Here is a 15,847-nt window from a genome sequence, read left to right as displayed (position 1 = left end):
TATCTTGGCATCTGTAAGAACTATCTCAATAAAAATTTCAGTGAACACGGAGCCTGGCGGGCTGCAGTCCACGGGGTCGTAAAGAGTCGGACGTGACTGAGTGAGTGAGCACACACAGGTTCTTCCAGCCTCCCCGTGTCCTGCTCCCCACCAAGTCATCTGCCACTGGTGTGTATCACACATTTAGGGAGATCACTAGAACCCAAGATCACTGCTTTTCTCCATTTGTGACTGTGATGATGGAACAACACTTACTTTTAGCTGGTGGGTAGTTTGGGGGCTTGTGGCAACAGCCTGGATTTCTTTTTCTTTCAGTTTTGTGTTCACATGTTGTAGAAATGGATCTAATTCAGAAATAAAGAAGATTAGAACAGTTAGTTTTGTGTTCACATGTTGTAGAAATGGATCTAATTCAGAAATAAAGAAGATTAGAACAGTTAGAGCAAAGGACAGGGATTTTTCAGTCTTCCCTTTTAATGACATGGTGTTCTTCATGATGTTAACTCACCTTTTTTCCCCATCTACTTCCCCCATCATTTATCCCAGTCCAGAGCTTTAAAGTTCCTGACACCTTCATTTCCCTGAAGCATTTCTTTAACCACACTATTTCCAAGCTCAAAAACCTTTGAAGAAACTTCTCTGCCTGAAATTCAACATACACCTCTAACCTACTTCTCCAATGTAATTTTTGAATGACATGGCTCTCAAATTCTTCTGCCACTGTGGTTTTCCTTTCTTTAACTGAAAATTCTCTCCTCTCCTTCACCTCATTTTTGTATATCCAAACAGTATCAGTTGAGTGTTACCCCTGACTCACAGTAAACAACTGTTTCCCAGGCACAGGGCTGGCACCACTAACAGGCCACCTCTGGTCCCCTACAGACAGTCATCACTCTCAAGTCCCCCACCATCCACCCCAACACACATATGCGTATTTCCTACCTCATCTAATTAGACCTCAAGATCCCCGAGGGCAGGTTTCATGTCTGGTTTAACTTGCACTGAAGACACCTATACATGCTCAACACTCAACCGAGGAACAAAGGCTCAAACGGTGCCCCCGCACTCAGGGTCACCGTCGGTGCCCTGTGCTGGCACCCGGTCTCCTCTTCCAGTCCCACTCATTTCAGAAGCACAGTTCAGTGACCTATTCAGGACCCAGGCAGTAAAACCTCAAATGCAATGCACCTAACAGCAATACCTAAGGTTAGGGTGAAGAGTAGGAAATAATTCAAGGTGCTAATACATCTGTACAGGCAAAACCACCAGAGAAACTTTACTATAGTTGAGCTTCTTTATGAAACATAAGGGTTTTTTAAGCTCAGAATGGGGTTTGTGCCCAAATTCTACCTGCTACTGCTCCCTCTTCTCCAGGAGAGCTAACAGAACCAAACGAGGATTAACATTTCAACCTCTGTGACAGACCTGGTTGACGACCGGCACTGGGACCAAAAAGGGCAGTCAGGACACGGGATTGAGGCCAACCTGACCTGCCCATCCAGGCACACGCAGAGACCCGCCTCAGCCTTCCACAGGCAGGCCTTGTCCAGGGGACTGCCGTGGGGGCAGAGGACGGCCAGGAGGTGGAGACAGGCTGAGCGGAAAAGGCGGGGCGCTCCGGCTTCTGAGGTGCTCCCCGGTAGTAAGGACCAAATGGATGAGCCACTTCCGGGTCTCACAAACCTGGAAAATCGCTGCTTACAGGAACTGAGAAGTGACGGGTAGAGAGAAAAATGCAAAGTACTACTCTCCTCCTGCTCTGCTTGGGGAAGAGAAATCAGAGGTCTTCCCCTGACTCTAACGGCGGGAATGTCAGCTCTGGGGAACTGGTCTTTGCTGCTATCATTCTTCAACCGTTTGTTCTCCCAAACAGCCCCCGACTCCCAACATGGCCTAAGCCCTGAAAAACACAAAGTGCCTTGGAGAAACATTTCTTTCCAGCTCTACATCTGGCGGCTAGCTAACTGTTTTTATCGCTGCCCATCCCAGTATCGGGAGATTTAACAAGCCCCTACCTAGCACCAGGTGAATTCAAACAATGAACACCGGGCTCTGACCTTGTGATGCTTTCGGAGGAGAGTCGCTGCCACTTTCCTCTTCAAGGAAATTGGTTTCTAGGCTGAAGAGTGACTCATGTTTTGCGTCTGTAAACTCCTCGGGGGACTCCTCGGATGTGCCCGGTGGCCCGTGCCCATCTTTTCCCTCAGGGTCAGCAGGTGAGGCCACACCTGCAATTTTGGGAAATATTTTATAAAATTATTTACTGCTCTTGAATACAATTACATTTCTCTTGACAAATGAAATCTAATTCCTCAGCCTATACTGACACTGACATTCACTGCCATCATTTACTTTTAAGCCAATTCAGGTTGGAAGATAGAAGTTTCAAAATTACGCTGGACTGTTGACCTGGTACATGTAACGATGTTCAAAGCAACACTGATTGTAACAAATAACTGGAAAAATGATTTCATCACTTCTATTGATGGGGTACTAATTAAATTACCACACAGTATTTACAATGGAATACTCCGTGATTAAGCTAACGTCAATCCACAGTTACAAACACTGTATTATTAACAAAGAAAAGTAAGTTACAGGAATATATGAGACCATACTCACAAATATATGTATAGACTCGTATTCACTCATATATCCATAAAAAAGTAGTCTGGAAGGTTATATACAATGTTAAAGGTGTTCATCTCAGGGTGGTGCCAATACAAGTGAACTATATTATATTACCCTCCTAAACTTTTACGGTAAATATATACTACTTTTACAATTAAAAAGAAAACAACTTTTCATCTGTAAAAACCCAAAACATGAAAGAAAGCTGAAAAAGCAACAAAATTAAACAAGAAATCCCTAAGTCTAAGGCAATGATTTATTTATCCCAGTACAAATGATGAATTAAAACACTAAGACTGGTGTGTGACACCTTAAAGTATAGAAAACAATAGTCAAGCAAACAGGTATTAAGATAATAGGGTATAAAAAGCTACCCAGACATATTCAGACAATGGACTACTACTCTAGCAACAAAAAGAAATGAATTACTAACATGAACTACATGGATGAGTCACAAAAACATGAGAAGCCAAAGAAGCCAGACACAAAAGGGTACTTATGGTATGCTGTCATTCATAAGAATTTCTAAAACAGACAAAATTAATATATAGTGAAAGAGCTGGTCAGTGGTTGCCTGATGCCAGCCTGATTGCAAAGGGACAAGAAGAAAACTTTTTGCAGGTATTGGAAATGTTCTGTATCTTGATTTTGGTGGTGGTAATACAGACATACACAATTTGTCAAAACTTACCGAATTACATATTTGAAATGGATACCCTTTATTGTATGTAAATCATGCTTCAATAAAGTTGATTTTAAAGTTAATTAAAAAGTCACCTAGACGTCTGAGTAAGGCAGATTCCCTTTAAGCTTTCAATCCCAGCTCTTCTCTGAGGCCTTCCCTCATCTACCCTGGCAGCATGTGACCTCTCTGCATCTCTTCACCACCTTATATCTGTCTGTTCCATCCAGATCTGCTGCCTGAAATGTTATGTATATTTCATGTCTATCGTCCATTACACATGGTTCCTCAAGGGACAGTAATCTCTTTAATAAATTGAGATTGCTACAAAAATAGAACTATGTTCCCTTTCCTCCAAATCAGGGGAACTTTAACTAGGATTGAAGTCCTGGAAATCATAAGCAAAAACGTCACTTCTCCACGTTTATGGCCAGAGGGTCCTGTGCCTTCTATCAGATCTCAAAGTTATCACCAAGCCCAGCAAGGTTAAGAATCTCTGCTTTGAACCCATGTGCTTTCACCCACCTCATATAGCACAAGGCACTGTACACTTGGGGCAATCTGTCTGTGGTCCCAGCAAAGATGTTAGACCCACACCAGAGACACTTACTCCTCTGCATGTCAGTAGACTCTGCTGCCATTTCTACCTCCTCACTGGTGTCGCTATCGCCATCTTCAAGATTCATTTCTGTCTCATCCATAACACTGTCTTCTTCTTCTTCCTCCTCCTCCTCCTCCTCTTCCTTGGAAACATTCTTTAATGTGGCGAGTAATCGATGATAACCAGACACTTGTTCTGGTTCACTCTCTGCTTCACTTTCAGAACTTGAAGTATCTGAACTCTCTGACTGGAAGGAAAATAAGGATTTTAAAAACAAGAAGTATATTGTTCTCATGGATACCCCATCACTATCATCAGGTCCACAGTGGAACAAGTTCAGATTTTTCTAAATTAAAATTAGCTTTTCTGTAACTATGCAATATCTATTCAACCAAACCTTGCACCAAATTTATTTAAAATAGCTAACCTAGCTACACTTCTAAAAGATCTTCCTCTTCTTTGAATTGTTAATCTTCTATATGGGAAGAAAGTAGACTAAAGTTGAGCTTTAGGTTATAAGGTAATCTCATCTGTGTCAGACATTTGGCACTTTTAAAGGAGCAACAGAAAAAACTACAATGCAACAACAACAACAAAAAATGTAGCAATTTTTCTGAGTTTGTTTTAATGAGTTAAGACCTTTTATGATTTTCCACTCTATTTTATGTTAAGTACACAAGACATTTCCTCTTAGGATTTACCAAGAGCCCTCTGGTATGTGTCCTTAACAAGTTCTAAAATGCTCATCTCTCAGGACAGTTACAAACTCTGTACTGTATTAGTTATCACAGTGGAATTTAAACACACATCCGCATTCAGAACTAAGCAATATTATGAAAATAATAGCTTACATCTAAAATCAAAGCACGGAAATGTAGCCAAACTTTGTTATTGTATATAATGTCAGAGAAGCAACAGCCCAGAATCAATTATCACAAGGAAAGTATAAAGCATTACCAGTTGACAAGTCTGTGGTTTTGCTTCCTTTCTGGAAACCCTAAGAAGAAACAGGTAATGTTAAACTTTAACTACTGGTATGTAACAATTAGGAAAAAGTCTAATGATTCAACTTCTAATAAGCATAGCAGACTAGAAATACATTATAACATAAATACACTATAACTATATACTATAAATACATTATTAACCATAGTCATGTAAAAACTCCATATGCACTCGAACAGGGATTGCAAGAAAATGCCAAATAGATGATAATCGACAAATGTAAAAGTTTAACAAGATCACAGGATAAATAACAAGATCACAGGATAAATACGAGACTCACACAGTAACTAGATCTCATCCGAAAAGACAGGAACGTTTGGTAAATTAAAACCCTTGGGGTTCACCTTTTCTAGCGTCCCTCTAAATTTTTGATAAAGCGGCCCAACTGGCGGGAGAAGAGCTATGATCATAAATGGGAGTCGAGACACTTATAGAGGAAACCCGCAGCTGCCCATACATCAGTTTCCTCACTGTCACGGAATAGACCGATGATGCCGAAGGCCCCAAAGTTAAGTCGCTCAGTCGCGTCCGACTCTTTGCGACCCCATGGACTGTAGCCCCCCAGGCTCCTCTGTCCACGGGATTTTTGAGGCAAGAGTACTAGAGTGGGTTGCCATTTCCTACTCCAGGGGATCTTCCCGACCCAGGGATGGAACCCGGGTCTCCCGCATTGCAGGCGTATTCTTTACCGTCTGAGCCACCAGGGTAGCCCCAAGCAAATGTTTAAAAACATCAAAACGATCCCAGAAAAATCTCTGACAGTACAAAAACCACCCCCGACACCCGCACCCACATAAGGTGTGTGGGGTCTGGCAGAAAGCGACCGGCTCAGCGAAAGGCAGGCAGACGGGAGAAGAACACCGCGTCTCGGGCGGGAAGTCGCCAGGATGCCCAGCCCGGGGCAGCGCGGGCGCCCTGTCACAGCCCCTGGGCGCGCGCGGGCGCAACGCCGGGGACACGCGGGCTTCCTCCGGGAGAGGGGGCAGGCAGCGCGGGTCCCGCCGCGCCCCTCCGCACCTGTCATAGAAGGGGTGCTCCTCGCCGAAATCCCGAAGATGCTTCTTCTGCTTTTTAGTCAGGGAGCCGAGCAGCTGGCTCTGGCTCCGGCTCCCACGTTTACCCATGGCGAGCACCACAAGTCCGCGCACCTCCAACACTAGCTCCTCTCAAACCTGGAAGTAGTCCCGTCGACCCAGCCGCGCGCGACCGCCGGCGGCCCTTTACGGCGGCAGGGGCGTGCCATAAAGCAGACCCGCTTTACGTCGCGCTTGTGCGACAGGCGTTGGAACTGCTGTTTCCCGTTTCGCCCCCTAGCGGGGTTCTTTGGAAGCACGTGCTCGCATGCCCGTCTTTTCTGAGCTGTAGAAGACAGGCCGAAAGTAGGCAGACGGGCCCCCGGCTTCCCCAGATGGGTAAATGGTGGATGTACCTTGTGGTTGTGAGAATCAGCCTGCGTGAACGTGTAGTGGCGGAGATGGGTGAATGCAGTGCTTTATATTAGACCGAAATAAAAATACTAACCAACATTTAAGGGTGCTGGCTCGTCTCAATTCATCCTCATAACAATACACAAATGCGTCTTGTTAATTAATCTGATATTGGAGATGAAAAGCTGATGCTTTCAAAAGGTTACATGCACACTAACAAGAGAGGAGATGGAAGCCTAAGTCTGTCGGATGCGACCACAGGCTTTTCCCTCCGGGACCTGTCACATGCCTGCGCCATGTCTTCACACAGGGACAGTGGGCGCACAAGGCTGAGATCCTTGCCCTTACCCTACCCCCTCATTTTCTGAAAGTATTGCAAGGGCCCCTGGTAACAAATCTGTTCCGACATTTTTTCATGTTCCAAGAGCAGAAACACATCCAGAGAGGTAAAGTGACTTTCGTAAATCACCCAGAGAGTCATAATAGAGAAAGCAGTAAAAATAAAGAGCCTCAAAACCGAATTGGGGCAAAGCAGGACTGAACACTTTAAAAGGTGAAGTAACTTTTCTCCACCTGCATCATGGGGTTGGTTACACCTTGTATACAATTACCAAAATTAATCAAACTATGCATTTAAAATGGGTCCATTTTAATGTAAGTAAATAATAATTTCAATAAACAGAAGGAAAAACAAAAAATGCAACTGGACTCAAGAGGCATGCAGCATATGCAGAGTTACTAAAAACCGCTCCATAAACACAAAGAGACGCTTTTTTCCTAATAGTAACTTAAAAGGTCAATTATAAACCACAGCATTCACCTGAATATTTAAGGTAAAACAGGAGCCGTTAAAGACAGTGTTCACTCACTCTGTTATTACAGACGCTTCAGTGGGAGCATTTGAACTTTGTACAGTTCCATGTCACACCTACAGAAGTCGCACCAGAACTATTAGAATCCTATTCTTGTGGTTTTAGGGACCATCTACTACTTCTAATTAGATCTGGGAGGCTAAGGTGAGAGGGGTGGGGAGAGGAGGGATAATCAAGAAAATATGCAAACAGCAGGTAGAGCCAGAAGCTGACCCAGCCAAGGAAGCCATAAACAAACAGACATCTGTCTTCTGTCTAATACCGAGATAAAAAGTACAGTCACTTATGTCAACAAAAGGCTGTTTGCAAAATGTCATCACATATTTTAAGGCACTAACCACAGTATAACCTGGCTATGACAATAAAGTCATACTGTTTTTTTCTCCTCCCATCCTATTCCAAGTGCCCCAGCTTCCCTCCCCAGAGGCAACCAGTTTCTTGGTATTCTTCCAGAGATCTGCTATAAAAAGGTATACTCTTGAGCACTTCAGGTGACTCCTTGCTCTCTCCTGGTTTCCACGTCATTGTAGTCCTATGGACAGGTCCCGACTGCTTCCAGGTCCAGAAAAAACTGTCCTAGCTCCACCCAAGCGGTCTCATCATTGGCTCAGTGAGGCTACTTCTGAAAATATTTATTTATATTAGCCTTTGACAACATAAAAGGGGATGCTTTGTGCAGTTTTAACCTGAGAGTTCAGAACTGAAACACTTTTGTCCAGCTCCCAGCGAAAGTTCTCTTAGTAAAACCCACACAAAGAAGGTGCATGTGCCAACTAGTGAAGGCCCTGGGAAAAGTGTAACGAAGGCAGAGTGTGTTCTTCCCCTTTGTCTTCCCTCACTCGGCTCTTCCTTCCCCCTCCTCCGAGGTGTTCTTTCACCTTTCCCCTCAGGCACTCAGTATTTTCAGTGGTGAAAACAGTGCAGGAAGTAATCTTTTATACTAGTTTGTAAAGAGAGTTCAATGAATCAATGTTACTTTTCCCTGGGTATTTTCCGTCTGAGGAGACTCCCCGGGATATTGATCCTCAGGGGTAGACAAGGATGACTGCCCGTAGGACAAGACTGTTAGAATATTCAGAAAGGTGTCCATTTCTCTTTGTTGAAAACCTTTTCTTTGGAAAATTTCAATTAGGTGCTAAAGTATTCAAGACAGTATGATACACTCCCGTGCTTCCTTCCCTCAGCTTTAACATAGGGTGTTTCATACGATCACCCGCCCCCTACCCTGACCCCTCCAACCCCCACACCATATTATTTTTGAAGCCAGTCTCTGACATTGTATTATTTCATCTGTAAACATGTATTTTAAAATATCTAAAATATAAGGGTTATTTCATTAACACAGCCACAATGGCGCTATTTTACCTAATAAATTATTTAGTATCATCATATATCCAGTCAGTGTTCAAATTTCTCATAAATGTCTTTTTTTACACAATTAATTTAATGTATTCTGATGGTCTCTCTTATGGCAGAAAGTGAAGAAGAACTAAAGAGCCTCTTGATGAAAGTGAAAGAGGAGAGTGAAAAAGTTGGCTTAAAGCTCAACATTCAGAAAACTAAGATCATGCCATCTGGTCCCATCACTTCATGGCAAATAGATGGGGAAACAGTGGAAACAGTGAGAGACTTTTTTGGGGGGCTCCAAAATCACTGCAGATGGTGATTGCAGCAATGAAATTAAAAGAAGCTTACTCCTTGGAAGGAAAGTTATGACCAACCTAGACAGCATATTAAAAAGTAGAGACATTACTTTGTCAACAAAGGTCCATCTAGTCATGGCTATGGTTTTTCCAGTAGTCATGTATGGATGCGAGAGTTGGACTGTGAAGAAAGCTGAGCGCCGAAGAATTGATGCTTTTGAACTGTGTTGTTGGAGAAGACTGTTGAGAGTCCCTTGGACTGCAAGGAGATCCAACCAGTCCATCCTAAAGGAGATCAGTCCTGGGTGTTCATTGGAAGGACTGATGTTGAAGCTGAAACTTCAATACTTTGGCCACCTGATGCGAAGAGCTGACTCATTGGAAAAGACCCTGATGCTGGGAAAGATTGAGGGCAGGAGGAGAAGGGGACGACAGAGGATGAGATGCTTAGATGGCATCACCGACTCAATGGACATGAGTTTGGGTAGGCTCCGGGAGTTGGTGTTAGACAGGGAGGCCTGGTGTGCTGCAGCTCATGGGGTCGAAAAGAGTAGAACATGACTGAGCGACTGAACTGAACTGATGGTCTCTCTATCTCTCATGAATACATTGTTGGATCTAGAACTTGGATCACACTTCACTGTAGCTGGTATTTTATTCTTCCATCAGGAGGCATACAACATCTGGTTGCCTTTCATTTTGTGATAGTGTCAGTCGTAGGTAATCAGTGTTTAAATTTGTTAATTCGTTAGAGGTCACATTCTAATTCTATCATAGGGGGTGATATTCTAGTTCTATCATTTCTCCTTCACTTCCTTGTTGAACTATTTCTCTGAAAATGGGCTTTTCCTTCTCCTAAATTTTGTTTACCCAGTGGTACTGTTTGTATCAGGACTTCTCCAATGAGCCAACTGTTCGTATCAGATGACCAAAAGACTGGAGCTTCAGCTTTAGCATGAGTCCTTCCAACGAATATTCAGAGTTGATTTTCTTTAAGATTGACTGGTTTGATTTCCTTGCTGTCCAAGGGACTCTCGGGAGTCTTCTCCAGCACTACAGTCCCAAGCCATCAATTCTTTGGCACTCTGCCTTCTTTATGGTCCCTGATGCTGGGAAAGATTGAGGGAAGAAGGACAAGAGGGCATCAGAGGATGAGAGGGCTGGATGGCATGACTGACTGATGGAATGGACATAAACTTGGGCAAACTTTGGGAGATGGTGAGGGAGAGGGAAGCCTGGCGTGCTGCAGTCTGTGGGGTCACAAAGAGTCAGACATGACTGGGTGACTGAACAATAACAACTGTTTGTATAGGAAAGGCAGGAGAAATGCTTGATTCCTTCCCTTCTTTTACTAATTTTAAATGTAAGGAATCAATTCAGTAGATCTTCTAATGCTGACCAAGTTTTTTTTTTTTTTAATTTTAAGTATCATTGTGAACTCATGGAATTACACAAATCGATGTGTTTAAATCCCTTGTAAAGATTGTGGTGTATATGGTTGGAAAGAGCTTATTTGATATATAGTGATGTATTTGAAAAGGCTGGAGAAGGCAATGGCAACCCACTCCAGTACTCTTGCCTGGAAAATCCCATGGCCAGAGGAGCCAGGTAGGCTGCAGTCCATGGGGCCGCGAAGAGTCGGACACGACTGAGCGACTTCATTTTCACTTTTCACTTTTGAGCATTGGAGAAGGAAATGGCAACCCACTCCAGTGTTCTTGCCTGGAGAATCCCAGGGATGGCAGAGCCTGGTGGGCTGCCGTCTATGGGGTTGCACAGAGTTGGGCACGACTGAAGCAACTTATCAGCAGCAGCAGCAGCATTTGAAAAGGCAAACTATGTTCTAATGCAAACCACAAAAAGTAAGCAGGAGCCTACCTGAGATTTTCAACAGAGCAGGAAGGGGAGGCTGTTGGGGATGTATAATTTGAGGACACAGATCAGATACTGGGGATGTTTGGGGTTTGAAATTTATGTGATAATACGGTGATAAGAAGGGCACATGGGTTCAAGATGTGTTGACAGGGAGCCATACCAAAGGTATGACTCTAATGATGAAAGCTCCTGCACCTCAGCTACTGATTTGGGAGGATTCTGGAGAAGGTAAGTATGTCTCCTCCCAGAGGCCTCAAACCAGACAGTTTTCTACATACGAGACCGGCTTCTCTACCATTTGTCCACAACATGTCTGTGTACAGCCTAAAGCAATCTAGCCTCTCCCTGAGAGTGCCGGCAGGAATCAGTCTCTCACTACCCTTCTAATGAAATGAGCTTGTTTATTCATTTAAAAAAGTGTACTAAACGCCATGGGCCAGGTGCTGGGCTAGCAGCTGAGGCTGGGAGAAAGAAGAGGGTGCATGCCAGCCTCTTCATGGAGTGCTCAGCCTCATCCAGGCTTGCGATACACCGTGGTAAATGCTGAACTGATAGAGGTTGAGTGCTAAGGAAGCAGGTAGGTCGGTGTTTTGGGGCCCGTGGGGGTTGGGGACCGGGGGAGGAGGGTCACCTGCTGCTGTTGAGCATTTGTTCATCTGTCATGTTCACTGAACATCGGTATTGAACTTGAGATGAATCTAGATTCTAGATCTTAGACTGTAGGAGTTGTTTCTGCTGACTTCATGAACAGCATGTGTGTGTGTGATCAAGACAGGATATGAGGGATATAGGGCAACAGGAAATTAGACAGCTATGTAGTCATCGGATTCCTCAGCGTTTATTGTGTAAGAGCAATGAGCTCTCTAGGTGGAGCATATTTTAGAAAATGAGATTATGCCTGAAAAAAGAGAAAGCTTTGTGATGCACTTCAGTGCACTCTACATAACTTGAAAATGTAAAATACTACTGTATATAGTGTCTACCCTTTCTATTCATCTGTACCCATAAGAACTACCCATTGTCAAACCCAGAGCCTGGCACAGAATGACCTTTAAATACGCTTCCTCAAGCTTATCGGAGGTTGATTTATATTAGATCTAGCCTAAAACTGAAATATTTTATCAGATTACATTCATCTGATTGAGAACAAGGTAAAATGCTCCTCTAGAGGGGATGGAGGGACTTCCCAGGTGGCTCAGTGGTAAAGAATGTGCCTGCCAATGCAGAAGACACAAGAGACGTGGGTTCAATCCCTGGGTCAAGAAGATCCCTTGAGTAGAAAATAGCAACCCACTCCAGTATTCCCTCCTTGAAAATTCCATGGACAGAGGAGCCTGGATGGCAACAGTCCAGGGGGCTGAAAAGAGTTGGACAGACTGAGCTCGCACCCTTCGAGGGGATAAAGTTTTAATCCCTCCCTCTAGTGGAACGTCGGTATAACTACACTCTTGTTTTTCACATTTTCTGGCAAAGGCTCTGCAGGCAAACATTCATTCATTATCAAATATTTTCTAAGCAGTTACCGTGTTCCTATTACAACATTAGGCATCGAGGATTTCAAAAACTCAGACCTCGGACTTTCCCCTTGAAGACCTCACAGTCTAGTTGGGGAGACAAAACAGTTAGGAAGTAATTATATTGTCATGGACTAAAAGCTGGATGAGAAGGATGTACAGAGGGATTTGTTAGTCGCTCAGTGGTGTCCAACTCTTTGCAACCCCATGGACTGTAGCCTGCCAGGCTCCTCTGTGCACCAGATTCTCCAAGGAAGAGTACTGGAGTGGGTTGCCATGCCCTTGTGCAAAGCGTTTTAGGAACCCGGAAGACAAAGAAGCTCATCCTGCTGTGGAGGAGAGAGGAAAGGTCACGGGAAGTTGCACAGAGGATACAGTGAGTCAGAGTTTCCTGAGAAAGGACATTCCAGGGAGAGGGAATAGCATGAACCAGGTGGGAAGGATGTGTTTGGAGAACTGCCCATGGTTCACGCTGCTGAGGTGGGTACGTGGCAGGGGAGGGGTTGGAGAGATGGGCAGGTGAGAAGTCAGTCTTCTAAACCCCTTGCTGGGGAGTTGAGGCCCAATTCCATGCAGAGGTGAGGGGCTGTTAAAGGATTTCAAACAAGTGGGTGATGTGATCAGATGTGGACTTGAGAGAAATCACAGTGGGATCTGTAGGGTGGCGAGGACGTTGAATCTTCCTTTCCGATGCCTCCCTGCAGCAGTTAGCCCACTGTCTATTTTCAACATTTTATTAATTTCTTTTTGGTGGTGCTGGGTCTTTGTTGCTGCGTGCAACTTTCTTTTTTTCTGGTTGCGGTGATCAGGGGCTTCTCTTCGCGGTGTGTGCAGGATTCTCACTGTGGTGGCTTCTCTGTTGCACAGCACGGGCTCTAGGTGTGGGGGCTTCGGTAGTTGTGGCTCACAGGCTTAGTCTTTCTGCAACACGTGGGATCTTCCCGAACCAGGGATGGAACCCGGGTCCCCTGCATTGGCAGATGGATTCTTAACCACTGGACCACCGGGGAAGTCTCAGTTAGTTCACGCTTGATTCTGCCCACCTCCAAAATGCTTCCTCCCACTTCTCAACGTTTGTCGAAGCTAGTATTTCTAGTTTCTCCTAAGTTGAGACTGTAGTGAATTCAATCTATGAAATCCACGCCATCCATGCTAGTTCCTTGCACAGCGTGGATACACCAGGAGGGGATCTTACTGTGCAAGCTAATGGGCCCTGCTCCCCATCACTGTTTAGCTGTTTCTGTTCTCCCTCTGCTTGCTCCTGTGGGTCAGAGACCCCTGTATCCATGCTGACAGATACTAAATGACCGTCTGGGTCAAAATTGCCTTGAAGAGAACATTGTTTTTTTTTGCATTCTTACAACTGTAAAATTTCCTTTCCCATCATTTTAGTGACTGATAATCCTACTGTAAATGTATTTGGTTTTTTGAAGCTCGTAGGGTGTTAACATGCTGGAGCAGTATGTAAACAGCATTTATGACCTTGGTAGACAAAAAAAATAAATGTCAAGATCATTCAAGTCACACGTTAAGCTTGAGGTTTCTATTAGATGTCCAAGTGGAGAGTCCAGGAGCTGGGTACATGCACATCTGGGACTCGGCGGGCAGGGTTGGGGGGAGTGGGGAGTCCAGGATGCCAGGATGCCCAAATGGGATCAGTCAGCATGGGAATGAGACGGAATGAGGTCGTGTAGTGTAAATACAGCCTGAGAACTGGGCCCTGGGGCCTTGTAAATTTCGGGGTGGGGGGGGGTAGGTGAAGAAGAACCAGCAAGTGACGGAGAAGGGGCAACCGTTTGGGGAACAGGAAAGCTGGTAGTGTCTCCCACTTTCTGATCAATCCCTCGGGATTCGGATCTCAGTAACATAGTAAGTACAAAATGAGGTTGCACTTCATATATGCCACTAGGGCTAGTGTAGGACCTGGAGGGTATTTATTTGTTGAGTAATCATTGATTGTGCCCTGCTGCACACTGGGCTTGTATTGAGTGCCAAGGGAGTTGATGAGAAAGAATGAAACAAAGGCCCTGGCCTCAGGGAGCTCGGAATCCAGAGGGAAGGCGAAGTCTTAGAAGCCAGTGATTCTCCGTGACATCACAACATAATAAATTCTTAAATGAAAGTATGAGCTGTGCACTGAAAGAACAGAGGAAGAGTGATTGATTCAACTGGCAATGGCCTGTCTTAAATGTGATGCATTTTTTTTCTCGCTCATCTTTTATGTGCCATTTTGCCTGTGAAATTCACAACTCTTCTGAGCACCGGCAATTAACCTACATGACAGTTTGAGAATGTTTTTCTTTAGAAGGAAAGAAGTGGAGGAAAATCCTTGGGAAATAGACTATGGTCCTACTTTAAAAAAAATAAAAATGAAGTTAAGAATTACCGTCTTGAATTAAATTGAATTTATAATTGCCTATTAGCCCAAACCAACAGCAGCTGCTATGTTGTCCCACTTTTGACTGTTAGCAAATCATTCCCCAGTGTGGTCCTCCCATCAGAGGCTTAACGGTGGAGTCTATCACATCTGTGGAGAAGGCAATGGCACCCCACTCCAGTAGTCTTGCCTGGAAAATCCCATGGACGGAAGAGCCTGGTAGGCTACAGTCCATGGGGTCACTTAGAGTCGGACACGACTGAGCGACTTCACTTTAACTTTTCCCTTTCATGCACCGGAGAAGGAAATGGCAACCCACTCCAGTGTTCTTGCCTGGAGAATCCCAGGGACGGCGGAGCCTGGTGGGCTGCCATCCACGGGGTCGCACAGAGTCGGACACGACTGAAGCGACTTAGCAGCAGCAGCAGCAGCAGCTATTACATCTGGTGTGGGAGGCTTCAGTGATCTTAATCTTTTTCCTTGGACAATGATTTGGCTTTCATTTGAGGGGCAGCTTTTCTTCTTCACATGGTGAAGCTTCATAAATGTCAGCCTTCCCCATATTTAACCACCATACATTTCTCTTGAAGAAGATTTTCTAGCATCTTCCTGTGCTTTCTATTGGTCCTTGTTTTCCTCTCTGTGCATTTATTCTGGCTAGAACTAAAAAATTTTAGAAGTAAGGTTTGCAACTAAAGATGTCCATCATAAGTTTACCATAAATTCTTGCATTGAAAATTCCACAAAGGCAGATTGCAAAGCTGCTTATAAGTCAGTACCAAGTACAGTGGGGGACTATCCCTTCTGCAAACTTAGAGCTCCTCCAGCCCTGCCTGGATAGGGGATTATTTGAGCCAGATGAATGCTTGGGTCATTGTGTCCTCTAATCCTAAAGTGACTGTAACTGCAGTCCCTTTGATGACTGGGGTGGATGACATGACTGTATTTGGGATAAGGCAGGAAAGGAGATGAGGGCAATATGGGTAAGGGTTGAACATTGTCAGATAGGATGCACAGCAGACAATCTCCCAGGAATACACCCAGGAATCAATGTTTATTCTTCTCAAAGCAAAAAGACCAAAAAGAATCATTAAAAGAAAAAAAGAGAATTCTGTAGCCCTGTTCAAAGATGAAGAAAATACTAGCCTTTTCTTTTAGAAAAGATAGTTAAGGTTTATTTTCTACAAAGGGTACATGTTAATCTGAAGAATAATTGTTCT

At 44.2% G+C, this 15,847-nt stretch overlaps 1 protein-coding gene across 5 annotated transcripts in view; it reads right to left on the bottom strand.

The window, feature by feature from the left end:
* Nucleotides 1–6,093, bottom strand: part of UTP25 (UTP25 small subunit processome component) — a 70,019-nt gene extending 63,926 nt beyond the window's left edge. For 4 of the 5 annotated variants that reach the window (XM_081489642.1, XM_081489640.1, XM_081489643.1 and 1 more), the window contains exons 1-5: nt 5,937–6,093; nt 4,872–4,911; nt 3,924–4,161; nt 2,058–2,228; nt 256–344 (exon numbers count right to left, since the gene is read on the bottom strand). In XM_081489642.1, the coding sequence (XP_081345768.1) occupies nt 256–344; nt 2,058–2,228; nt 3,924–4,161; nt 4,872–4,911; nt 5,937–6,043 (645 nt within the window). In that variant the 5' untranslated portion in view covers nt 6,044–6,093. Of the gene's footprint in view, nt 1–255; nt 408–2,057; nt 2,229–3,923; nt 4,162–4,871; nt 4,912–5,936 lie in introns of all 5 variants that reach the window. The other variant, XM_081489639.1, reaches the window with a different exon arrangement.
* Nucleotides 6,094–15,847: the final 9,754 nt, after the last annotated feature.

The sequence above is a fragment of the Giraffa tippelskirchi genome, chromosome 5, assembly GCF_054371585.1.
Source record: "Giraffa tippelskirchi isolate mGirTip1 chromosome 5, T2T-mGirTip1v1.2.pri, whole genome shotgun sequence".
NCBI lineage: Eukaryota > Metazoa > Chordata > Mammalia > Artiodactyla > Giraffidae > Giraffa > Giraffa tippelskirchi.
This window is presented reverse-complemented; position numbering and strand designations above follow the sequence as displayed.